This window comes from Pyxicephalus adspersus, chromosome 1 (assembly GCF_032062135.1).
Source record: "Pyxicephalus adspersus chromosome 1, UCB_Pads_2.0, whole genome shotgun sequence".
NCBI classification, from domain to species: Eukaryota; Metazoa; Chordata; class Amphibia; order Anura; family Pyxicephalidae; genus Pyxicephalus; species Pyxicephalus adspersus.
In genome coordinates this window covers 109,874,555-109,901,276 of record NC_092858.1, presented here as the reverse complement: position 1 = coordinate 109,901,276, position 26,722 = coordinate 109,874,555, and the positions used below count along the sequence as shown (strand labels likewise).

The 26,722-nt window shown below is 41.4% G+C and overlaps 1 protein-coding gene across 2 annotated transcripts in view; it reads right to left on the bottom strand.

Moving 5' to 3' along the window:
* EPS8L3 (EPS8 signaling adaptor L3) overlaps positions 1-26,722 on the bottom strand; it is a 254,614-nt gene that overhangs the window by 197,812 nt on the left and 30,080 nt on the right. For both annotated transcript variants that reach the window (XM_072423530.1, XM_072423540.1), the window contains exon 3: positions 16,572-16,648. In XM_072423530.1, coding sequence (XP_072279631.1) covers positions 16,572-16,648 — 77 coding nt within the window. The remainder of the gene's footprint in view (positions 1-16,571; positions 16,649-26,722) is intronic.

Sequence of the window (26,722 nt, the reverse complement as noted above, 5' to 3'; positions counted from 1 at the left end):
TACTAGGTGTCACTTTATTGTCTAGCTCTGGAGAAATACCAGCTACTGTCTTAAAACTCCTTTTCATAGCTCCTCGTGATATTTGAGATGGGACACCTCAGTTGCGTTCAAGGCTGGTTTACTATAATGCCACCTAGGCCGTGTCCTAGGGTGCGATGGTAACGAGGGAATGCATTTTTTTGGCTGCATGACAGAATTAGAGAAATTTTGTGAATGTCAGCTTAGCAGTGATACCAAAGGGTAAAGATCTTATCATTTTTTTCCTGCACTTAAAGTCAGGAAAAAAATCCTTCCACTCCTCCAAAGAGAATGATGAGTTCAGCTCCTGTCCCCATTGCTCCTGTCCCCATTGCTGTGCAAATAAAGAATGGGGGAATATGGCTATGTCTCTAAAGGAGCTTGTATAGGTGAGATACCATGTGTGCAGGCAGAGACTGTTGCAACAGCAGCTCCATGAAGGTTGTAGGGGCAATTTACCTGGGAAAGAGTCAAGAATAGAGACCTGGGCAATAGATAATGTGGATAAAAAGCTATCAGTGGGAATCATACTGCCTTGATGATAGGCCTTTCTGTCCCAATATAGGAAGCAATCTTTCTCTAATCCTGGATGAAACACTGTGTTTTCAAAAAGTAGGGTGAGTGGGCTGGGCATTGAAGAGATTGCTTTCAAACATAGAAGATGGGTCTGGGCCATAGGTCCAGAAGTGCAAATGTGATAGGAAGTAAATTATGTTCCTGAAAAGGCCAGAATTTTCCAAGTCCACCCAGATCTTCCTGTCTCTGTTATGAAACTAATCGACCAGTCTTGTGAGAATGGAAGCTTAACGGTATATGGCATTATCAGGGGCACCCACACATCTAAGTCATGAACATGTCTGTGTCCTAAATGAAATCCATGTTTATTGCAAAGAAATTCAGGTGTTAATGTCATTAAACGGTTTTAAAAAGTTTTAAAAAGCGGGAAGAATATCTTTTTAAGGGCATTAATTCTAGTGAACAAGAATGAGGGTAAACTGGTATATTTATGCAAATAAAGCGGTACAGTTTGATAAAGGGTAGGGTAGATAAGGTCGTACAGATTTGTGGGGTCCAATGGTATATTAGCTCCCAAGTAATTATTTGAATTCCTACATAGCTTAAAAGGGACATTGCCACCAATATGAATGAATTGAAGTTCTAAAATTGAGACATTCAAAAGTTCTGATTTAGGGAGGTTCACTTTGAAACTGCTGAACTGACCAAATGTTTTGACAACTTTCAAAATACATAAAATGGAAGTGTGGGGCCACGTGATGTACAGAAGCAGGTCATGTTCAAAGAGTGCAATAATATTGTGACCAGCAAAGGCGAGTCCTCGATCATCTGGGTTATGACTGAAAGAAATTGCATAATGCTCCATAACAATAGCATACAGTAGCAGATATAAAGGGCAGACCTGTCTGGTACCCATTGGCGATGGGCTACATAGAGCACCATTACCACAGACTCAAGCTGTAAGGAAGGTTTAAAGGGCAGCAGGTGAGCATATTAAGACCCAGGCCTATCTGCTTGAGGGCACAATGAAGGAAATCTAGTTTACTCAATCAAAGGCTTTCTCCACATAAGCTGATAAAAGACACTTAGGGGCCCTTGAACATTTAGTGGGAAGACTTTTTAGGGAATTATCCCCAGCTTCCCTCCCTGGGACTAAACCTACCTGGTCCTGATGGGTCAGGTGCAGCAGGAAAGGATCGAGGCAGTTGGCTAAACATTTTTGAAAACAGTTTAACATCCACATTAATGAGACAGATAGGTCTATAATTTGAAGAAAGGGTTTGATCTTTATCGGGTTTAGGAATCGAAGAAATATGAGCCTTGAGGCTCTGGGGAGTTCAGAATGAAGGGATGTATATTGAATTTGTTTTTGGATGCAGTCCTCTAACCCATAACCTGCCTCACTTGTCTCTATATTCATTAGAAGGAGCAGCAAGCTTGATCCCTGTGTCGTTGGTAGATGTGCCATACAAGGTCAGAGGATGACAACGTGCATGTATTATAGATGTCTGGCATTAGAGTGTATTTATGAAGACTTTCAAAGCACCAAATTTTCTGGAGAGTGCACTTTATATCAAGGCTTCTACTTTTTTTCAAGCAAGCACCATATTGCAAAAAGACCCCTCGTAGGACCACCTTAAGGGCTTCCCACTGAGTTCTTGGTATGGTCTAGCAAGATGTATCTGATGGCGTCAGAACTAGCCAGGTAGCATACAGAGTCTTTACAAAGTGAGTTATTATGCTTTCAAGTCCACTTGAGTCTGAGGATGTAGGAAAGAGACTGTAACACAGGAATGGTCTGACCAAGGGGAGGAGTCGAGGCAGTTGCCAAGACAGTGCATGTAGTCTATGCGAGAATAGTAGTAGTCAATGTGAGAATAGGACTGGTGCACAGCTGAGTAGAAAGTGAAATTTCTGTCGGAAGAATGGGGAGCCTGCCATGTATTGTATTGAGTGTATTTGTGTTTTCAATTTGTTCACTTTGGAGAAAAAGATTTACCCAGCCAGTCTTGGATCTAGGACAAAGTTAGAATCATGTTCCATCAGGATTGTTGTGAGATCAGGACAGCCTGTTTCAATTGGATTGCGGTTGGGGAGGTAAAGGGAAGTAAAGGGAGGCCAGAGTGTAGATGCTGTTAAATATCATATCTTTCAGTGAATACATAGCAGACCTCCATGGCTGCTATGCATTTGCTAAAATCTTGAGATTTATGAAAGGCTTTTGACACATTTCTATTTTGGCCTCAGGATTGGGGTTACGAATCCATGCAGTATATTAGATTGGAGCAGGTTGGTGTCTGAAAATATTTAAATTGGGTTTCTTGTAGTAGCATAATTTGGGCTTTGCATGCCATATAGTAGTTGCAATATTTTCAAGGGTCTATTCAGACCCATGACATTTAAACTAAGAATCCACAAAATAAATGGATCTGTTGAGGCTTGTGACATGGTGAATATGTATAGGTAAGCAGGAGGCCGGAGGTTCTGTACCTTTTAGGGTACAGAAAAACAGGGGGAAGACTAGCTACAAAGGAAAGAGGAGGGGGAGAGTAGAAAATAAAACTGGAGAAGTTGCGTAAAAGAAGGTTGTACTAATACACAAACAAAAAGGTAACATTAATAGGAGAACTCCAGATTGCCTATACACTCTAACAAATTAAAATGGCATGAAAGAGGAAGTCCAGTGGGCTTCATTCTGAGATTAGCCAACCCATGACTAGGAAAGCCAAAATTAGCACCTTATGATTCACCTAAAAAACACAGGAGCTATAATAGATGTAGAGTGTGTCAAATTTAATGCCTCAGGCTGGTGAATCCAATGGGGATCCCTTAAAGGAGCACCCAGGCATGAGGAAAAAAACTTCCCCAAGAATATTCCCCGAAGTAGGAACAGTAATGAGATGTAATCCTTGCCCAGCGATCTCCATTGACATTCAAACTAGTGCAGAATTCACATAATGAAAGTAGAATTGATCATAAATGGGAGAGTCAAAATGTACTTAATAAACAAAAAAAACTCTCAACAAAAATACTCTGAATGGTGTTGGATTATCAGCACTTTAGGGGTGTCTATAAGTCTTTATGTAAAAAGCATCTGAATATTGTTGGGGAAAGAAGTTTTATCATCCATATCAACATGGAACAGATATAGCCCTCCACAAAATTTGTACAGAATTTAATTTATGTTTGACTAAGAGAGCTGAATGTAGCCTGCAGTGGAACAAACACAGGTTCTATCAATGTGGTAACAAGCCAGGTGCCCTTTTAGCCAGGTGACTGCAAATCTTTAAACCTAAAACTACACCCATTACACTGCGCACTGCAAAAAAACGGCTTACTAGCAATCCAAAAGAAATTGTACAGGAATTCCAGTTTGAGCTATATTCAACTCGACCGACTTTGGATCAACAAAAGGCGGAGGAATTTTTTACTAACATTTAATTACCTGGATTGCAACGCACAGATTTAGAACTTGTGCAGAGATGTTACGGAATTGGAAGTCAGATCAGCCATTAAACATATGACCCCTGGTAAACGCCCACGACCAAATGGATTTTTGTCACTGTGATTTCACCCTATGTTCCCTCTTTAACTGCTTCAAAAGTGGCACTAATTTCCTACCGGAGTCTTTAGAGGCATCTATTGCCATGATACCCAAACCATCATCACTAGACCCACACTCTTGGACCAATTTTAGACCAATCTCACTATTGAATGTGGATGTGCAAATCTTAGCTCAAATCTTGGCCAGCAGATTTAAGCAGTTTATAGATAAATTAATTCATGGAGACCATGTAGGATTTGACCCCAGACGTCCCGATATACGTAGAGCTTTGCAGATCCTTCATTTAGTCCGTTCTAAAAAAATGCAAGGTATGTTCTTGTCCTTAGATGTTCGTAAAGCGTTTTACTCAGTATCATGGCAGTGTATGTCCTATGTACTTAAAAAATGTGTGTTCGGAGAGGAATTCTTACATTGAATATTAGCATTATATTCTACCCCTACAGCGACAGTTCGATTTATGGGTTTTGAATCCGCCTCATTCTCTATCTTAAGAGGCACAAGGCAGGGTTGCCCTCTCCCACCCATCCTTTTTATCTTAGCAGTAGAACCATTAGCAATTGCTATACGAACATGCCAGGACATTACAGGGATTCAATCCCAAGAATTACAGCAAAAGATTATGTTGTTTGCAGATGATATTCTGCTGACTCCTACATCATCAATAACAACACTGCCCAGTTAATGCTCCCTACTAAAGTCCTTTGCCACACTTTCTGGTCTACATGTAAATGACAGTAAATCTAAAAATTTGAATATTACATTAATGCCACAAACTGTGGAGACACTACGCCACCATTTTGATTTCCAATGGCAAGATACAATCACATATTTGGGTATAAAACGTACATCTAATTTGTCATTCTATTACCAAGCTAATTATCTACTGTTATTTAAAGAACTCTCTGATATCCATAATAAATGGCAAAATCTTCAGCTTTCATGGTTGGGTTAAATACATGCTATTAAAATGTAATATCTTCCTAAATTACTGTACATGTTCCGTACACTTCCTATCCCAGTTTCCTCACAAACGCTTGAACTAGAACAACGTAAGGTCCTTAATTTTATTTGGTATCCCATTAAACCGTGGGTCTCTAAACATACATTATATCGTCCTAAAATACTAGGTGGCCTATCAGTACCAAACCTTTATAAAGACTACTTAGCAGCACAACTAGCCACCCTAGTAGCAATACAAAGCTCTAAAGAACTTCCCATATGGGTTTAAACTCATGTCAGTGAAGTACCCACTGTTTCTTTGCATAATGTAATGTGGATAAGAAGTACCCACATACCACTAATAGCTGACCCTACACTATGACAGGTTTTGGGTCTTTGGGATAAATTAAAAATCCCTGCATAATTGATTTCTAATTATACACCTCTAACAGGGATTATAAATTGCCCTACATTTGAACCAGCTTATACAAATACTAAAGCCTTTAGTTGGTGGGCATCTAAACCAATTCGTTATATCTATGAACTATTCGCTCCTGCCAGAATTAAAACTTTTTCTCATCTGCAAGAACAATGGAATCTACTGTTCCGTTCTTTGCAGATTAGCCAATTATTTGAAATCTTTAAAAAAAAATCATACAGGGTCCCCCTTACGAATAACTCCCTTCGAATCTCGTTGTTTACATAACCCTTGCTTATCTGGTCTAGTGTTCTTTCTTTACGGAACACTGAATGAACAACAGTTATCCACATTATGGCCCTGATTTAATAAAGTCCAAGGTGGAGAGAATACACTTTCATCAGTGAAGATGGGTGATCCAGCAAACCTAGAATGGATATGGTCAAGGATTGAAAAAATTTGCTAACAAATAGCTAACAAATAGCTTAACTTTTAGGAAATCCATTACAGGTTTTCTGGATTACCCAGCTTCACTGATAAAAGTGTATTCTCTCCATCCTTGGAGAATTTTAATAAATCAGGGCCTATATCTCTTAATGGGAGGAGGAATTGAAATCGGTAATTGATCTTAAGAGTTTGGATTTTTGGTAATAGGAGTATTTGGCGAGCAATTGCAAAATGTTCACCTAATATTACTGCTCAGGAAAACGCGAAGATACTATTTAGATGCTATTTGACCACGGATAGGATAGCTAAATATGCACCTAATGAAGCTGCGCAATGTTTTAGTGGTTGGAAAGCCTCAGGTACTTACTATCATATTTGGTGGGACTGTCCAAAAGTTCCGAAACTATGGATCAGGGTTTATAATCACATCAGGTCAGTTCTGAATTTATCTATCAGGCAAAAACCATGGGAAGCACTGTTGCGTAGGCCAAATAAAACTTGGTCAAAGCAACAGAGTAAACCTATTACATCTCTATTTTATGGTTAAACCATCATGACACCTCTGACTTTGACCGAGGACTGCTACAACTGTAATAAGTACTATTCTTTGTCTTTTTCCCATGAAATTCATACTCTAACTGACCCTACTTTTATATTGTGATCCTTTGATTGACGTTTTTTTTTTTTTTTTGTGTGTCTGGTGTGTATGTATACTCGATTCATGCATAGTCATGTACAGAACAGAATAGGACTGTGAGAATTGGAAAACATCCCAAAGGGAGGCTTCTTTCCTCCTTTATTCTCTTTTTTTTTTTTCTTTTTTGGAGAGGAACCCGAAATTAACACTAGATTTCCACAGATGATTTCCACTCATCTGCTACTTTTTTCTTTTTCTTTCACCTTATCACTTTATTTTACTAGTAACTAATTCTCACAGTAGAGGAGATTGTATTTATAGTTAAAGATACTCACTTTTTTGTAATGTATTGTTTGTAATTAGAATTGTAGAATTAGATATAACACAGATTAGACATTTTATTTTGGAAAAATTCCCTCACTCAGTAGATCCATTCTCCCCCCGCCTTTTTTTTAAATCAAAATTTAATGTAATGATAGATCTATCAGACATTATGAGATTAGCTGAATGAAGTCAATATTCTGTCAAATGTTGAGTAGAAATAATTGTTTTTTTAGCTATATAAAGAAATTATATGTATTGTTTTTTGTTTGTTTGAAAATGAAAACTTTAATAAAGATATTGAAATATACAACATGGAACAGCTCAAAGTCTAGAGATCTGGCTAAGATGAGGCCTTCACTGTGCCAAAGAAAGTAAGTCCAGGAGTGGAAAGCAGAAAAAAACCCAGGTTAGGTTCACGTGGTACCTCCAAATCTGTAGGATAGTAGACGTGATGTCCAACACTCAGAACCTAAGACGTTAGGTCACTATGTAAACCAACAAATCATAGGTCGATCACAGGGCTATTTCAGATATGAGGAGTCAAGCACTACCTATGAAACAAGGTCCCAAAGTCACAAAGTAGAAGGGCTAGGAGAATAGGAGAGACGTAACCATAGCGGTATGACAGCTAGGGAAGCAGTGGAGTGAGATCAATTTACATACAGAGACGATTAAAAGTGGGTAGCAAAGATTTAGATATTATGACCTGAAGATGAATAATAGAGAAGAAAGGACCAGAAGTCATGATGATTAGCTGATGAAGATTAGGGCTGGGATCTAGCCAAGGGTGAGGGGCCTGAAGAGGCCGCCGTGGTTTCTGGAAACTGATGTGGCGGTAGGTGTGTAGCAAGCCAGTGAGGTAGCATAATCTGAGGTAAACTGAGAGCAGGTAGATAACATCTTGAGGCCTTTGAGCATCAGTGCTGCATGGACCTAAGGTTCCTAAGGTTCTATTAAGCCTGTCTACCTCCAAGTTGACCATCTCTGAAGCCTGCAACAGTTAAGAGAGTATAGATTGCACTGCTTGGAGCAGATTCTTTGGTGGATGAAACTACTTGTAGAGATTGCTTGATTACCACAAGGAATAATGCTGGTAGTAAGTCCTTTGATGTAACTGATTCTGGAAGGCCACTGATCCAAATATTAGTCCATCTGTTGTGGTTTTCCATGTTGCCTTGAAACAAGGATTGTATTTTGGCCTCATGTATGGTAAATATGGCCTGATGAGCAGAGACCGTAGCAGATAGGTTGTCACATTGGGTCTGGAGCAAGAGTGAAACTGCTTGTAGAGATTGCTTGGCTACCACAAATTCTAAGCAACAAGCAATACAGTTGTCAAGGTCCTAGCTTGTCAGCAAGAGCGAAGGTGGGTTTTCCAATCCCAATCGTCTGCCATGGTGTCCTGATGCAGCTGTTATTAAAATAAAGCTACAGATTCACACGTTTACAAACTAGAAGCATGAAAATACTACATTTGAAGGTACTGTTTCAAAAGCACCTTCAAATGTTATATTTTCAAAGTAGGACTATATGCCTGTATACAAAATACAGTATATAGGCATATAGTCCTAAATACTAGGTTTGGTGTTCGGGTTTGGGTTGGTATTTGACCCAAACAAGGCTCATTGGAGCCAAAGCTGAGCAATCCAGAAGCTGAGCAATATCGGATTTCACACCTAGAATTGGGTATCTCTGTTTTGCCATGGCACTTCCATGCTGCCATAGTGCACCAATCAGAGCAAAGGAAAGGCAGAGTCATCTGGTCTCCATCTTGGTGGTGGCAAACATTCTATTGGTGTCTGCTGAGCAAGCCACACCTTGCAGTATAAAAACGAGCCGTGGGATGGCTTATTTTTCATTACAGAGTGTGATCTAGTGCAGTGGGAAGTGTGCTTGCTTTTTTATCTGGGCTAATGAGCCAGGGATTGTGTTATACTATTTGTACTGCTTCCTGAGACTGTGAAACATGTGTTCAGGGTACTTTTTTTCAGGGTAGGTTTTTGCACTTAAAATCTTGTTGCAGTACACAAACTATTCTGCTCCTCAGTTACATTCAGTGGTGTCTAATTTTGTTAGAAACCCCTAATTTTGTGCAAACCCTAAAAATTAAGGGCAAAAAATGTTTGTTTTGCTTTTTTTTCAAATGTTAATTCCTGGTGATAGGTTGTATTGCGGTACAGAAACTGACATTCTCATCTATATTTTCTTTTTAGTCACTTGTGCAAACATAGAAGAATCAAGGGCAAAGAATTTGTTGTTTTTTTTCTTTTTAATAAAAAAAAGTAATTCTTGCCCTGAAAGTTTTATAGCAATACTCAAACTAGTTTACCAACATAAAACGTTGTACTCTGATCAGATACTCAAATATTTTGCTGGAGACTATAGCTTAAATTTAAGTGGTATTTTACAACTAGGAGCCCTAAATTGAAAGTGCAAATTGAGGACCCCACAGGGCCACTTACATAGCAAGGAGCATTGGGGTGGAGCCCCTAAATGTATATCCGCCAGCTCACAAAAATAGGTGTCATACTATGCTACTCTGTCCGCTTCCACTTTTGAACCCCAGTTTTTCTGGCACAGGGAAGTGTAGGAAACTAAAAATGTAGGTGTAAGTGGGAACACCCCCTAAACATTCACTACATTTTCAACAATATGACATATTTACAACAAACTATACCTATCAAAAAATGAACTTCCGGGGCGTGTCCTGATGGCGGTGGAGTAGGACGCTCACATCCTGAGCTCCGTGTTCTGCCTGGGGGATCTCCTGTGTGTCAGCGCTGCAACGCCTTCTCTTCCAGCTTTATGGGTCCCAAGACTAAGGGGGCACAGAAGGGATGCCCCGGAGGGGGTGATTCCCCCTCCGGAGGCATTACAAGCTTCTTCTCCGCGGGAGGCCACGGGGCCTGCAACAAGGCCCCAAAGCCCGGGGCTCGATTTTTGGTGGCATCCAACGGGCAGGCACCTGTGGCGCGGAGCACGCAATCGAGGGCCGGTTTACAGCAGGATTCAGCAGCACAGGGCCCAGATGTTTCCACCACCCCATCACCAGAGGTACAATCTGACTCCCCCATCCTTATCCCCTGCATGTCACCTTCTTTAGAGGCGTCTTTAAGTCATAGCCCTGCCTATATGGATGCTGAAGAGGAATGGGACTGGAAGGCCCATCTCCGTGCCTTACCTACCAGGCAGGACCTAGAGTATAGTATAGGGCGTTTGGAAGCGAGCTGTAAGGCAGAGTTTCACGCTATGCGCGAGTCCATTCAACAAGTTACCAGCGTCACCACAGCTCTACAAACCCAATGTGCTGATCTTTCTTCACAAGTAGTTTCCCATGTGGCTGTCCTGGAATGCCACGAGGTCCAAATTAATATGTTGTATTTGTTGCATGATGATGCTGAAAATCGCAACAGCGAATACCATTTGCATACGGGGTCTACCTGAAACCATACCGAATTCAGAATTGCCCACAGCATCCTACTCTATATTTGCTAAGCTTCTTGCTGTTCCATCTGATGTTGATATAGAGATAGATCGGATACATAGAACTCTGGGCCCACGCAGTACAAATCCGCAACACCCTAGAGATGTTATCTGTCGGATTCATTTTTTCAGAACCAGAGAAGATATCATGAAAAAAACTAGAGAATGTACCAATATTGAATACGCCAGGGCACAGATACAGGGCTTCGCAGGGCTCTTAAACCGCTTTTAACAGCTCTTCGTGAACGGAACATCCCATATAGATGGGGATATCCATTCCATCTTTTTATCAGATCGGGAGATAGAACCCTTGTTCTTCGCTAGCCATCCGATCTACCTCACATTGTACGGGATCTGCATCTTCCTGATATTGTCTTACCTGAATGGCCTACAGCGGCTTCACGTCTTAACAGCAAACCAGCGCCATTGCAAGCTCCTCCACGACTTCCGCCCGATAGTTCTCCAAGCACCTCCGCAGGTCATTTTCCACCCCCTCCTCCTTCCACAACCTAGCCAGTTGCATCGGCTTCACTAACAATTTTTTTTATTGGCTCTCAGGACGGCTTAGCATTGCCTTTGGAATCTCTATCCACCATCCAATTTTTTTGTGTTTTTAGGCTACCAGACACCACCGGACTACCTCTGACATCAACTTGTTCTATTCTTTACCATGCCTGGCCAAGGGACCGGTCCGCCTTTGACTGGAGACATTATGTTCCTGTGTAAGATGTTTCTCCTCCACGATGGGACTTTCCATGTGCTGGTAGCTATGTTGAGCGAGATTTATTTGTGCTTATTGCTGTTTTTCCTGCTGCTAGTTAGATAACACTTTTTTAAATGCCCATTGGATACTGTGGTTAATGTTTTGGGTCCACCAGGGGAGCGCCTGTGCCATGTTGCTCTCGCCTCTCTGGTTCACCCTATTATGGGACCTGGGATGTAGCATCCCAGTTTCATCTGTCATTTCGAACAGGAACTTAGTGCAGTACTTGTTATCTGTTGCTGTCTTCTGATTTATGCCCTTAAATGTTAGTTACAAAGCTTACAGGTTTGTTCTTATGTAAGACGCTTTTCATCCATGATGGGACTCTTCATACACTGGTAGCTAGGTTGAGCGACACTTCGATATTGTTTGATGTTGTAGGTCCTGCTGATTGTTGGATAGCAATATTTGAATGCCTTCTAGAATGATTGGTTAATTATGCTTTGAGACCGCTAGGGGGCGCATGTGGTATAATGATTTCGCCTCTCTAGTTAGCCCTATTTTGGGGCCTGGGTTATTGCTCCTGATATCCCTTAGACTACTCTGGTTAAAACTTGGCGAACTGTTTATTGTATGCTGATGTCTATCTGATGCTTGCCCTATAGCTTAGTTGATATAGTTAAATGACAGAGGGCTACTAGTGGGCGCCCGAGCTATGGTATTCCTCATGCTCGGTCACGCCTATCCTGATATCAGGATCTTGTTTTCTGAATTTCTGAATTTCTTAGCCTAATTTGGTAGGAGTGTGGAGTACTGTTCACTCTATGTATATGTCCTCTATGTTATGCCATGTGATTTCGCTAATGTGAATCTATAATTTTTTAGTATATTGGGCGAATGCTAAGAGTTTGCTCATACTTTATGTATTATTTATGGTTTTGCGGGTTCCCCCAGGCAAGAATCACATGTTTGTTTTTGATTGTTTGTTTGCCTTCCCCTGCCGTGCGCAGACATTTCTCCGCATAGGCCAGCTGCCCTCTTGGGCAGTGCTTTGGGACCTTTGGGGTCCCGTTCTAGTTTTCTCACCCCACGGTCAAGGTTTTAGCCTGCCTCGCCCATCTTGTTCCCCTTCCCACGCCCCTTCCCCCTAATGTCCTTGGTACATACTTAAGCACATGTTTTGAAAATTCGTACCCTTAATGCGAAGGGTCTAAATAGCCCGAAGAAACGCTCTCAATTGTTGTATGCTCAACATAAAGCAAGAGTGAATATCTTACTCCTACAGGAGACCCATTTTCATTCCGCTAGACTTCCCTCTCTCCGCAATCGCTACTATCCCCTGGTGGTACCATACCCCCAATCCTAAATCTAGAACTAAGGGAGTTTCTATAGCTTTTCATAAATCGTTACCAGTACAGATACTAGATTCCCGCTCTGATTCTCAGGGCAGGTATTTGTTCCTAAAAATTTTTCTCTTGGATAAGAAATTTACATTGGCCTCGTTTTATGCTCCCAATCAACAACCCACGACGGCCCTATCTCAATATTTGGAGATTCTGAAAGGGTTTGCCGAGGGATCTATTATTGTAGGTGGTGACTTTAATTGTGTTTTGGATCCCCGCATTGACACCTCATCAGGGAAAACTCCGATCTCGTATTCCAAATTAAACTCCTTTCGTTCTAAATTGCATGATCTTAGGTTAATGGATATGTGGCGCACTATGCACCCCACTACCAAAGGTTATACCTTTTTCTCCCACCCGCACAACATGTATTCTCGCATAGACTATATCCTGGCGAGCCATTCCACACTTAATTGGAGTCCTATTGCTTCTATAGAGTCCTGTCCTTGGTCCGATCATTCTTCAGTGTCCCTCTCACTTCAGATTCCCCACATAGGCCCTAGAGAATGGATATGGAGATGCAATGACTGTTTATTTTAAGACTCTCTCTGTGCAACAGCGGTTCTTGACATGATAACCAATTTCATTGGAGATCACGCCTCGGACCCCACTCCCCTCCCTATGCAGTGGGAGGCCATGAAAGCGGTTGTTCGTGGGGTTCTGATACAACGAGGCGCTAGGCTTACAAAGATCAGATCACAGGATATAGCATGTACATCCGATAAAATCCGCTCCTTGGAACGCTTGAATAAACAAAACATGGCCCCTGCTGTATTTTTAGAATTGACTGCTGCTAGAACCCATCTTTTGAAACTGTATGATCTGGCTCACCAACGCCACAGGGATCGTTTTCGTAAATTGATCTACCAATATGGGGATAAAAGTGGCAGACTGCTGGCGAGGGGGCTTCACCCATGCACATCCACCACATATGTCCCGTCCATTCATGCTCCTGACGGCAGGTTGATATCTATCCCCAAAGAGATTCTGCAAACTTTCCATAAATATTATGCAGCGCTTTATCAAATATGCCCTGCTTCAGCTACTTCTTCCTCTCTACAGGAATATTTGACTAAGACAGCCCTTCCAACATTAGATTCTGAGGTGATCTCACAATTAGAATCCCCGTTCACGGAGGAGGAGGGGGTTTTATAAGCTCCACGCTCTTAATCGTGTCCCTTTCATGACCAAAGTGTTTTCTTCCATTTCTGCTGATACGCCATTTTCATCACAAAGTTTAGAGACGCATATCATGGTTCTCCCCAAGCCTGGAAAAGACCACACGGTTTGCTCTAATTATAGACCTTTATCTTTGATTAATGTGGATGCAAAAATTTTCTCTAAGCTGATTGCTAATAGGTTGTCTCCACATATGCCCTCGTTGATCCATAAAGATCAAACAGGGTTTATTTATGGAAGAGAAGCCAGGGACAATACTATAAAGACTCTCCTGCTGACCCAATATGCTATATCTTCAGGCACCCCTGCGTGTTTACTGTCGATAGACGCTGAAAAAGCCTTTGACAGGGTTAGTTGGCAGTTTATGTATTCAGCGTTACGTCAGGTGGGCCTGGGCCCTTGCATGGTCTCTAGAATTGAGGCATTATATTCTTCACCCAGAGCTCGGGTGCGGGTTAACGGCACTCTTTCCGATTCTTTTCAAATCAAGAACGGCACGAGGCAGGGGTGTCCTCTCTCCCCTTTACTCTATGCCTTAATTATGAAACATTTGGCTGTGGCTTTGCGCCGGAATACAGATGTAAAAGGGATCCAGGTGGGTGGTACACAATATAAAACATCATTATACGCAGATGACCTCCTGATATATGTAACATCCCCTCATATTTCGATACCTTCCATCCTGAGGGAACTTGCTGAATTTGGTATACATTGTAATTTCAAGGTCAACTATTCCAAATCTGAACTTCTTAATGTTACCTTGGACCCTAATCAAAAGTCACTTATCCGTGCTAATGTGCCTTTCCGGATTTGTAATGATGCCATCAAGTATTTGGGTATATTGGTTCCATCGGACCCCTCCAAATTGTTCTCACTTAATTATTCCTCAATGTACAGTAAACTTCAATCTGACTAACTTCAAGCTGTTATATCTTTTTCAATCGGTACCTATATTCTTGCCAACCGCATATCTTCGTAAAATACATTCTTATTATTACAGTTTATATGGCAACGGAAGCGCCCTAGACTGGGGGCAGGGGCTCCGGATGTTATCTCCTAATATAGGGCGTCGGTTTTGGTGCGCTTGGTAGACTGGTTTCACAACTGGGAGATGAAGGAGTGGGTGCGGCTGGAAGACTGTTTATCTCCAGTTAGCCTCCGATCCTTGCCATGGGTGGACCGGTCGTTGATACAGCCAGCCCATCCTCTATGGTCACTTACATTAGATTTACTACACAATTGGGATATCCTCCTCAGAGCGGGGAGCGACGAACCCAGGACTCATAACACCGCTATTTGATAATCCAGCGTTGCCCCCGGCAATGCGAACTTCCACATTTCTATCTTGGTCCGCCGCAGACAGCCGCCACCTTAGGAGTATATTACATAATGGACGGGTTCCCCCACTGACCTCCCTGGATCTCCCAAACAGAAGCAAGATGCTATCATGGCTTTCATACAGGCAACTAACATCATTTGTTGCTTCATTTACCGATCTATCCTCCCTATACAGAAGTTTGACGGTATTTGAGCAGTTGGTTAGCTCGTCTGACGGCCCCTCTCATGTTGTGTCCAGGTTGTACGAGCTACTCACTCAGAACTCTGAGCCCGCCGCACCTATATACACTAGATATTGGGAGAGGGAACTGACCGGACTCATAACTGCGGATGACTGGGAAAAATCGTTTGTCCTAACGCATAAGTTGGCTTTGACCTGTAAAGCTCAAGAGAATAATTACAAGATTCTATCCAGGTGGTATTATTGCCCGGTGGACCTGCATAGAATCTCCCCTACACAATCTGATCGTGGCTGGCGATGCCACTTACAACAGGTACAATGCTTCATATTTGGTGGGAGTGTCCACTCGTTTTTGGGACACGATTATTCAGATATATAATGACAGTACTAGATCCACCATACCCAATACTCCCAAAATAGCTCTGTTATCCATTGTTCCGGGTTCGCTCAAAACTATCAAAGGTGGGGTTTTACGTCATTTTCTTGCAGCAGCAAGGGCCACTATCCCGAGATTATGGAAGCAATCTGTTGCTGCTTCTATAGCCAATTGGGTCTCCGAACTTGAAAAAATTTGTCATATGGAGATGTTGGTCGCGGAGGATGATGACAGATTGGAACAATTTAAACTTACCTGGTCTATCTGGGATTGGTTTAAAGAATCTCCCCGATTCCATACATATTTTTCTTAGTGTTCAGGCTTACAAGATGGAACTCAACCCCAGTGTTGAGGGTTATTACATATCTCTTATATTCTAGTATCGAGTGACATTCCCCATCCCCCTCCCACCCCCCCTTTTTTCCCTGGGCTGTTTTATTATATGTGTTTGTTTATGTTTTTGTTTTTATTATTACTTGTTGTCTAGGAATATTGATTTACACCCTGTGCCATATGCTTCCGCTAGCGGATATGTAGCTGTTTTTGTACAGGTTCATTATGTGCTATACGGCCCCTTTTGGGCTATCATGCTTTTTGTTATATTTTTTTGGGTGTATGCAGCTTTCTGGTTATCCACTTCTGTTGACACGAAGCCTATACTGTTATGTTCGATATGATGTATGCGTTGTATGTTTGATTTTTTGTTATGTTTATCTGTTCTTTTTCTCTGAAAATTCAATAATACTGATTGAAACAAAAAATGAACTTCCCTGTCCTGACAGAACTGTTTGCTTTTCTTCCTTTAACCCCAATAGCTGGTCACCTACTTTCTTTGAACTCCCAATTTCTCAAGAACAGGGATATATAAAAACTATCCATTGCAGAGCTATTGGGGTTCAAAGAAGGTTAGCAGCTACCTATAACTGACAGGAAGCATTGCATGGTACATGTAGTTTCTGCTTTATGGTTGAAAAATGTTAATATACTCTGCAATTAAAGAGTAAGATTTAAAAATGCATTTTTAAAATTAAAGATTTTTCTTACCATAGATGCTTTTTGCGCTTGGTCTGTTGCCTAAGTTGTTGGAACTGGAGGATTTTCCATGCTGTTCTAATACTCCACTGAATAGAGAAAAAAAAATATAAAAAAATATTTTGAAATGTGTTCAGTAATTGGTGTTTTTATTATGGCAATAGCATACAATAAAAATAAACATATTAACTGCCACAAAAATATTTAATCAAAATGTAAATTCTAAATTTTATATTTGAATGTTTTTATTGTTTTTTCTAGTACAAATCAAACATTATAATAATAATATAAAATAATTTATCAATTAATAATAATAATAATAATAATAAATAATAATTAACAATCAAAGTAGACACGCTAATACAAACATGAACAAAGAATTTGCAGAGAAATACAGTATATAGTCCTAAATACTAGGTTTGGTGTTCAGGTTTGGGTTGATATTTGACCCAAACAATGCTCATTGGAGCCAAAGCTGAGCAATATCAGAATGTTGCCTGATCAGATTTGACCCCTAGAGTTGGGTATCTCGATTTTGCTATGGCTCTCCCATGCTGCCATAGTGCACCAATCAGAGCCAGGGAAAGGCAGAGGCATCTGGTCTCCATCTTGGTGTGATCTAGTGCAGTGGGGAGTGCGCTTGCTTTTTTATCTGGGCCACTGAGCCAGGGATTGTGTTATACTATTTGTACTGCTTCCTGAACCTGCAAAACAGGTGTTCAGGGTACTTTTTGTTGCTGTAGAGTTAGGTTAGTGAGGGTGTGTTAAAGCGGAAGTAAACCCAAAACAAAAAAATCACTTATCACTTACCTTCTATCCTTCCGATCAGTCTATTCATCCAGGGGTTTCTTGCATCAGGTCCCATGTTGTCCAAGTCTCTGTCTTTGGCCCAGCCCAGAGGGAGGGCCAGGTGCCGACATCTTCTCTTCTCTTCTTCCGCATTCTTCTTCCTACGTCACCTGATCTCGCACTGCGCAGGCGGCGAGATTGAGTGAAGTAGATTTGGAAAAAATCTGAGACGATCTCACTGTGCAAGTGTGAGATCAGCAATTTTTTCCCTATTAGTGAAAAGGCTCTTTCTGCGCATGCCAGAGCAGCTAAAAGCCTCCCGGGACCTGTGACGTAGGTATCCTGGGAGGCTCTGCGCTCCCATTCATTATTGATCGCCTAGGCGATCGAGAATTAAGGGGGCAGTGCTGCCCTGTGTTGCACTTAAAAAAAACATTACCAAACAAGACTTTTAATTTAAATAAAAGGGTTGTCTCCCCTTTTATGTTAAGTAAATTTTTTTAGTTTAGGTACGCTTTAATATACAGGCAGATGCTGAGGGCTAAAGCATATTTCCTGCACCTAAAGTTTTATTGCAGTACACAAACTATCCTGCTCCTCAGTTGCATTCAGTGGTGTCTATTTTTTTTTGTCACTTGCAAACCCTAAAAAAAAGGAGCAAAAATGTTTTTTTTAAAAAAATTGTCTTTTTAAAAAAAAAAACCTTAATTCCTGCTGTGAGGTTGTATTGAAGTACACAAGCAAGCATTGCCCCTCACATAACAGCAGCACCTTTTTTTTCCGTTTTCTGAAAATTTATGACAACAAATTATTTGGTGCAATGGGTAATTCTTTCTGGTAAAGTTATATTACAGTACAGGCACACATTTGCATCTATGTTTTCTTTTTAGTCACTTGTGCAAACATAGAATCACTTTTTTAAAGTCATTCTTGCCTTTAAAGTAATATAGCAATACTTAAACTAGTTTACCAACAAAATGTTTTGTATTCTGATTAGATAGTCAAATATTTTGCTGGAGACTATAGCTTAAATTTAGGTGGTACCTTACCACTTGTTTTGCTGGGACTGGTTGCCTTACCTAAAATGAGGTGAAAGTATCATCTTCTATCTGGGCTATCTGCAAGATTTGTGCTGAGCATTTGAAATGAGACACAAACATTACCTAACTAGACACTGCCTGTAGTAATAACTAGAAAATTCCCCATTCAATTAATTGAGAGGACCACTTAAACTATACGTGGAGAAGATTTCAGCTAGCTTTGCCAACTTCCTGTCACACTGCCTCTTTCTCCCTCCCTTTTGTCCATGCCAAAAACGCAAGGGATTCCAGATCTAGGTCTGGGGGATGTAGAAGCTTTACCATGTTCTACCTCCAACAATGAAGATAGGAAGAGCCAGAAAAATTGTGCCTAAGACAGCAAGTTGAAACTTGAAGTGGAGTCTAATAACTGCATTGTCTTCCACTCCTACATCATCTGTTTCACTGAACAACCCCCAGCCTTCTATCTCACAGATGCTGAGGTGAAAAAAACTACCCTCTAGGCCCAGAAAATTATACATGCATTGCAGAGCTCCCATCTCTGCAGTTTCTTGTATACAGATGGCTGGACACGCCATTCTTCTATTGATAGCTATAGCTCAGAAAGTTGTTTCACATAAACATGTGGCAAAGAATGTCTCCAGGTCACTGGAGCACTCATTAGTGTACCAGGGTGAACCTAACCACAGACACTTGGTACAGCTTGCCTGGACAGGCACAGTAAATTTCGTTCAAAGCTCACTGGGTGATTTTACTGGCCTTGGGCAGAGAAGCTGCAATAAAGCCATTTACATTTATTGTATGACCAAGACTTGACCAAAATGTAACCATCTCTCTCAGAGTGTCCATACATCGTTCTTTTTCGCCACCTCCTCCTGTTCCAGGGATGCTCTCACATCATACCCCCACCATTTGATAGATACTTTTTACATTAGGAAAAAAATAGATACTTCTGCCACTGCTCCATCAGACTAGTCTTTAGATATGAGGACTGTATTTATTTATTTATTTTTCCAACATTAATGTGTCAGACCGGCCTAGCTGTTTGCTAAGAGGACCTCTATCACCCTAAGAAAAAAAAAATATTTGGACGATTAGGTCCTGCTACTAGGGATGAGCAAGCAAGATTTGTAAGTTTTATCTCGCCGCAAATCAGGCCTTTCTCGCTTACCGAACATTTAAGCGAGAACGGTTCGCCATGAGGTCGTGTTCTCGCTGAACAAACAAGGGACAATGCAGGGGGCCGGAATGGCGATTATTTCCAATGAGAATGGCGTGGCTGAGAGTGAACCATTTGCTCCCAGGTTTCACAGCAGGGCCCAGCAGCCCAATCAGGAGAGATCTGAGCACAGGCATATATAAAGGAAAGGAGGGGGGGTTAGTCACTCCATCTTGTGTTCTGTGTCAAGGAAAGAAGCAGGGAGAGAAGTGCATTGTGACAGGGACAGGTAAGGAGCCTTCTGTATATCTTGAAATATACAGATTCTGCAGTTTTTGATGCTACCTCTTGCTATCTATCAAAAAAGGCAGAAACATGTTTGTCCTATTCTCCAAAAAATACAGATATTTAATTTTGATACCTCTTGCAATCTATCACAAAAGCCAGAAAAAATTTATATATTTCTCTCAAAAAAATACAGATATTTAATTCTGATACTACTTGCTATCTATCAAAAAAGCCAGAAAAATTTCTGTATTTCTCTCAAAAAAATACAGATATTTCATTCTGATACCACTTAGTATCTATCAAAAAAGCCAGAAAAATTTCTGTATTTCTTTTTTTTTTTCCATAATAAAGCTTTTTTGAAAAAGCAAATAACAGTGTACAGTATGTTAAATTTGCAAGAAATGCGTACATATTGTCAAATACAATTACAATGGATAAACATATGTCCTTTCATATTTATAATACATTTTCAAGTTTCAACAGGTTTATTCATGTAAAATAACAAAATAAACATGTAAAAAAACAGCAAGAACAGCCACCTTATAAAGGGTAAACAACAATAGTAAATTGATTAAGATGTTGTAAAAAGTGTGCTTTTCCATTTGTCCTTGTGGCTTTAGGATAGAGAAAGACAGAAAGAAGGAAGACAGAAAAAAGGAGGGGATATTGTGCAGAAGAAAATATTTGTATCTTTCAGAAGGATGGACTCTCTATGTAGTATCGTTGTACATATTTCTATATTCTTGGGAGTCATGAAAGTTCCACCATAAGGCCCAAGTGGTATAATATTTTGATATAGCATCCCGGGATGCATGAATTATTTCCTCCATTTCTGAAATACGATCAATTTGAGCAAACCATTCACGTAAGGTTGGCCTAGACATTGATTTCCACCATAGTCTCTGAATCAACAATTCGGCGGCATTCAAAACATAGGTTTTTTATATTGTTGTGGTGTGTTGTGAGTAGTATTGTTGTTCGAATTCGGGTCGTCCTAATGTTCGACCCTAATATGACCATTCGAATTCGGGTGGACCCGACCCGAATTTTGCTGTATTCGAAGCCCTGAATTCGACCCTCCCACAATGCCTAGGGACTCCCCCCATGATGCCTAGGGCCCTCCAATAACAGCAGGGATGCCCCCCTCCATGTTTGTTGTGGCAGGCAGCCAATTGGCTGTCTGTCACTGCATGCCACACAGGCAGCCATTGGCCTATATAAAGCCAGGGCGTGCCTGCATTTACCACTCCTGACAGAGATTTGCTGATAGCATCACAACCTTTCTGTGCTGCTTGACTTGCTTTGTCAAAGTGAAAAAAAGTGCTTTACTTTGTTAGACTGTGTCACATTCACACTATTAGTCAGATAGATAGTTGGATTGTACTGTATTTGTGCGGTCCTGAAATCTACTGTACTCAGATAGGTAGAGTGTTTCACTGTTAGCTAGCTAGATAGAAAGCTAGATAGATAGTCAGTCAGTGTGTTACATACACGCCGCCAGAGGCAGGGTCCCCTCGCTGACACTTGTACTGAGAGACAGACACACAGACGCAGTGTATACTGCAGTATATAGTTTGTATACTGTGCTGCATATTACAAGCGTCACCACTGAAGCAAAGTGTTGCATACAACACACACGGTGCACTTGCATTTTTTGTATCAACCCCCCCCCAAAAAAAAATCCACTTACTGTACAAATTGACATAAGCATATAGCATATTAGCTACAAAGTATTTTGCAGGGTGTCAAGCCACATAAAGAAAAACATTTCTACAATGTCAGGCCAAAGAGGAAAGGGCAGCTTTGACAGGAGTATGAGTTTGTTTTTAGCTGCAGACCCAAGAACAAGAAGCGCTGCTGTTGGTGGTGGGCGTCCATTATTGCCATGAACAAGACGTAGTGGAGTACATGACCCAGCCTGGGTCAAGTGATTGTACCCCCTCTTCATCCCAGTCCCAGACACAGACCTTACAGGTGTCCCAAACAGTCTATGATACACCTGTTCCTCCTAGTTCTTTATCAGCGGCTGGAAAGTCACGTGTACGGCAGTATGTAGAGGAGTCCCACCCAGGGGTTGAAGAGGCGGAGCTACAAGCATTCCTTGAAGATGCTCAGTTGTTTGAGTCATCTGACGAAGAGAGTCAGTTCACAGGCTTTCTCCCCAGTTACTTTTCACCAGAACACTCTGAGCCAGACCAGCCAATTCAAACTGGCTCCAAAAGGCCGCAGCTTCCTTTCGGCACATATAGGGAAACTGTCTCTTCTGATGATGATGATGATGATGTCCTTGATCCGACATGGGGCGAACAAGCAGTCAGGACCAGGCATCATTGCCATCCCCCACAACTTCTACCCCATCGTCCAATGTTTCTGTGGTTAGCATTAGCAGCATCCAACCTTCCATCCCCCAGATGCTGGAGCGCAAGAGGAAATATGGCCCAAATGACCACAAAACAAAGCTAATCAATGCAGAAATTGCACAGCTGATTGCGTTAGAGCTCCTCCCTTACCGGCTGGTGGAGTCCAATACGTTCCATTACGCATTCCTCTGCGCGAACCCACAGTACGTTATGCCTAAGCAACAGTATTTTGCAGAAAAATGTATCCATGGCCCTGCAGCACTCAGTTTCTGGCAAGGTACAACTGACAACTGACAGTTGGTCAAGCAAGCATGGAGTGGGAAGATATATTTCCTATACAGCTCACTGGATAACTTTGGTGGCAGCAGGGGAAGATGCAGCTGCATCAAGGCCTGCATACCTACCTCCGCCCAGATCACATCGCCATGCAATTTCCTCCTCAACCTCCACTTCCACCTCCTCCTTGTGCCTCAACCTCTTCCTCCAGGGACACTTTGCCGTGGAGACCCAGCACCTCCCATTCGGCAGCATCTGTTCACGGCCAGCAACAACCTGCAGTTTGCTATTTCGGTGCACAATTCAGACGTTGCCACGGAGTCCTGAAGATGCGAAGCCTGGGTTCCCTCAGCGCAGCCATTCTAAGTACCTTGCGGGCTAACTCCTAACAGACTTCAGCCAGGCAAGGTCGTGTGTGACAACTGGGCCAATCTGCTGGCAGCCCTGCGTTGTGGGAAACTCACACACGTACCTTGCCTGGCTCACGTCATGAACCTGATGGCACAGCGCTTCTTTAGGAATTACCCAGGCCTCCAGCCACTGTTGCTGAAGGCCAGAAAGTTGTCAGCGCATTTCCGCCAGTCATACACATCCAGTGCCAGATTGGTGGATTTACAGCAAAATCTGAACCTGCCAGTGTACCGGTTAATTTGTGATGTGGCCACATGTTGGAATTCCACATTTTACATGATGCAGCGGCTGGCTAAACAACAGAAAGCGGTGGTGGATTACGTGGCAGAGTCTGTTTGTTTCAGACATATACCAACACTACCTTTCTTCAGCCTTGCCGAGTGGCTGCAAAATGAGGACTTGTGTACTGTATTGTCACCTTTTGAAGAGGCCACCAGGATGATCAGCAGAGATCAGGCCTGTGTCACTGACACCATCCCCATCATATGCCTGCTGGAACAGATGATGGTGGATCTCGGACACGACACAGAGAGGACGCTGCATCAAGAGATGATGTTTCAAACATCATCTCAGACATGCGTGCCTACTAGGCATAGTGCACAACAAATCCAGGAAGAGGAGGAGGTGGAAGAGGATGAGGAGGACATTGCAGGCATGGGAGAAGGAGAGGAAGGGGCAGAGGGGGATATTGAGGGTACATGGCATCCATCCACCCAAACACAAGGCGGCATGTTCCGTGGATGGCAAGACCAGACGGAGGAGGAGGAGGAGGACGACCCTGTGCTGCTGTTCGACCCACAGGAGTGTGGGTCCAGAATTACCTCAGCTGTGGGTAGTTTGAGCCACATGACAGCCTTCATGCAGTAGTGCATAGCCAAAGATCCACGCATACAACACATAAAAACAAAGACTGACGACTATTGGATTGTTGCATTACTGGATCCACGTTACAAGCCTGAGATACAACAACTCATCTTGCCCCAATACAGGGGACCTAAAATGCAGCACTACCAAGAAGTGCTTGTAAGGGACTTGTGCTCAGCCTTTACGACTGCCTGCAGCAGCATCAGCAGGGATCCCTATGGCAGTTCCACCAGCCATGGGAGCCAGACAACTGCTTTAAGCGGCATGGGTGGCAGCAGCAGTAGAGGTCGTCTAAGCCAAACTATGCAGGCTTCTTTTCAACGGAAGCAAGCTGCCAGTTGTGCAGCAATTGCCAATGACACTCAGCAGCGGTACTCAGTCATGGTGCAGGAATACATGAGCTCTGCATGGGACATCTGCAACCTGCAAAGCCAGGACCCACTGGGCTACTGGGTATCCAAGCTTGAGCAGTGGCCGGAGCTCGCAGGACATGCCATTAATTTCCTGGCCTGCCCAGCCGCAAGTGTGTTATCTGAAAGAGCGTTCAGTGCAGCTGAGTGACAAACGGATTCGACTCTCCCCAGAAAATGTCGACCGAATCACTTTTATTAAAATGAATAAGGCTTGGATCAGAGTGTACTGATTAGTCATCAACTGCTGAACGGACATCTTCATGGGAAGAACACGTTCACAGCCTTTTGGCATCTCCTTCTACTCTTCCCCCTAGTGGCCCTCTATCTCCACTCTGTCTCTGAGGTCTATAACTTGCAATGAAGCTGTGTAACTGGCTTTTTTTTTTTTTTATATGAGCACCTCCCTCAGGGCCCTCTCCCTTTATCTACTTTGAGGCCTATATCACTTGTAATGGATTCATAATTAAATATTTGTATTTTTAGTAGAGAAATACATACATTTTTCTGTCCTTTTGGATAGATAGCAAGTGGTATCAAAAATAAATATCTATATTTTTTTTACAGAAATACAGAAGTTTTTATGGCTTTTTTTTTGATAGATAGCAAGTAGGATCAGAATGAAATATTTGTATTTTTTTTACAGAAATACAGAATTTTTTCTGTTTATTTTGATAGATAGCAAGTGGTATCAGAATTAAATATCTGTATTTTTTTTTTTTAACAGAAATACAGAATTTTTTCTATTTTGATAGATAGCAAGTGGTATCAGAATGAAATATCTGTATTTTTTTTACAGAAATGCAGAAATTTTTCTGGTTTTTTTGATAGGTTGCAAGTGTTAGCATAAATTATGATAACTCTTGCAATCTATCAAAATAAACAGAAAAATTTCTGTATTTCTGTAAAAAAATACAGATATTTCATTCTGATACCACTTGCTATCTATCAAAATAAACAGCAAAACTTCTGTTTTTCTATAAAAAAATACAGATATTAAATTCAGACTACAACTTGCAATCTATCAAAAAAGCCATAAAAATGTATGTATTTCTCTCCAAAAAATAAAGATATTTAATTATGATTAATAATTAAATATCAGTATTTTTTAGAGAGAGATACAGATTTTTTTATGGCTATTTAGATAGCAAGTGGGATTATAATTCAATACCTGTATTTTTTTTACAGAAATAAAGAAAATTTTATGGGTTTTTGGATAAATACTAAGTGCTATCAGAATGAAATATCTGTATTTTTTATGGATAAATATAGAAATTTTTCTTTTTTTTGTGATATATTACAAAAGATATCATTTAGGATACCTCTTGCAATCTATCACAAAAAAACTAAAAATGTCTGTATTTCTGTAAAAAAAATACAGATATTTTATTATGATAGCCCTTGGTATCTATCCTAAAACCCATAAAAAAATCAGTATTTCTCTCCAAAAAATAGAGATATTTCATTCCAATCCCACTTTGCTATATATCTCCAAAGCCATAAAAATTTCTATATTTCTCCACCAAAAATCCAGATATTTAATTCTGATAGCACTTGGTATCGATCCAAAAGACCATAAAAAAATTCTATACAGAAAATACAGATCTTTAGTTCTGAGCCCACTTTGCTATATATCCTTAAAGCCATAAAAATTGATGTAATACTCTACAAACAATACAGATATTTAATTCTGATAACACTTGGTAGTTGGTATGTATCCAAAAGGCCATAAAAAATAATATATTTTTCCCTAAAAAATACAGATATTTTATTCTGATAGCAGTTGGTATATATCCTAAAACCCATAAAAATGTATGTATTTATGTGAAACAAATACAGATATTAAACAGTCATAGCACTTGCAAGATATCCACAAATCATAAAAAATGTATGTTTCCCCGCGTATTCCACCAAGTCACCCTTTTATGTGGTTTCACTAGATAGTAGGTATGGAAAGTGTAAATTTCCTTAATCCATTCATGTCTCAATTAGCTACAGCTTCTACACTGTCCGTAGAGGTGATGGCCTCAACCTCCAATGCTGTCCACGCTCCGTCACAGGGCCCACCGCCTCTTCCTGCCTGTTACTGCTGCCGCCCCCCCAGTACCCAAATCTAAATGCAAGATACTAATGCCGTCCACACTTTGTCTCAGAGCCCACAACCTCCTCCTCCTCCAGCTGTAAATGATGCTGCCGCCTGCCAGTACTCGACTTTAAATGCCAGATACTAATGCCATACACACTCCGTCTCAGAGCCCACTGCCTCCTCCGCCTGCTGTAAATGATGCTGCCGTCTGCCCAGTACCTGACTTTAGATGCCAGATACAAATGCCGTTCACGCTCCATCTCAGAGCCCACCACCTCCTCCTCCTGCTGTAAACGATGCTGCCGCCTGCCCAGTACCTGACTGTGGATGCCAGATACTAATGCCGTCCACACTCCGTCTCGGAGCCCACCGCCTCCTCCTCTTGCTGTAACTGATGCTGCCACCTGCCCAGTACCCGACTGTTGATGCCAGATAATAATGCCATACACACTCCGTCCCAGAGCCCACCGCCTACTCCTC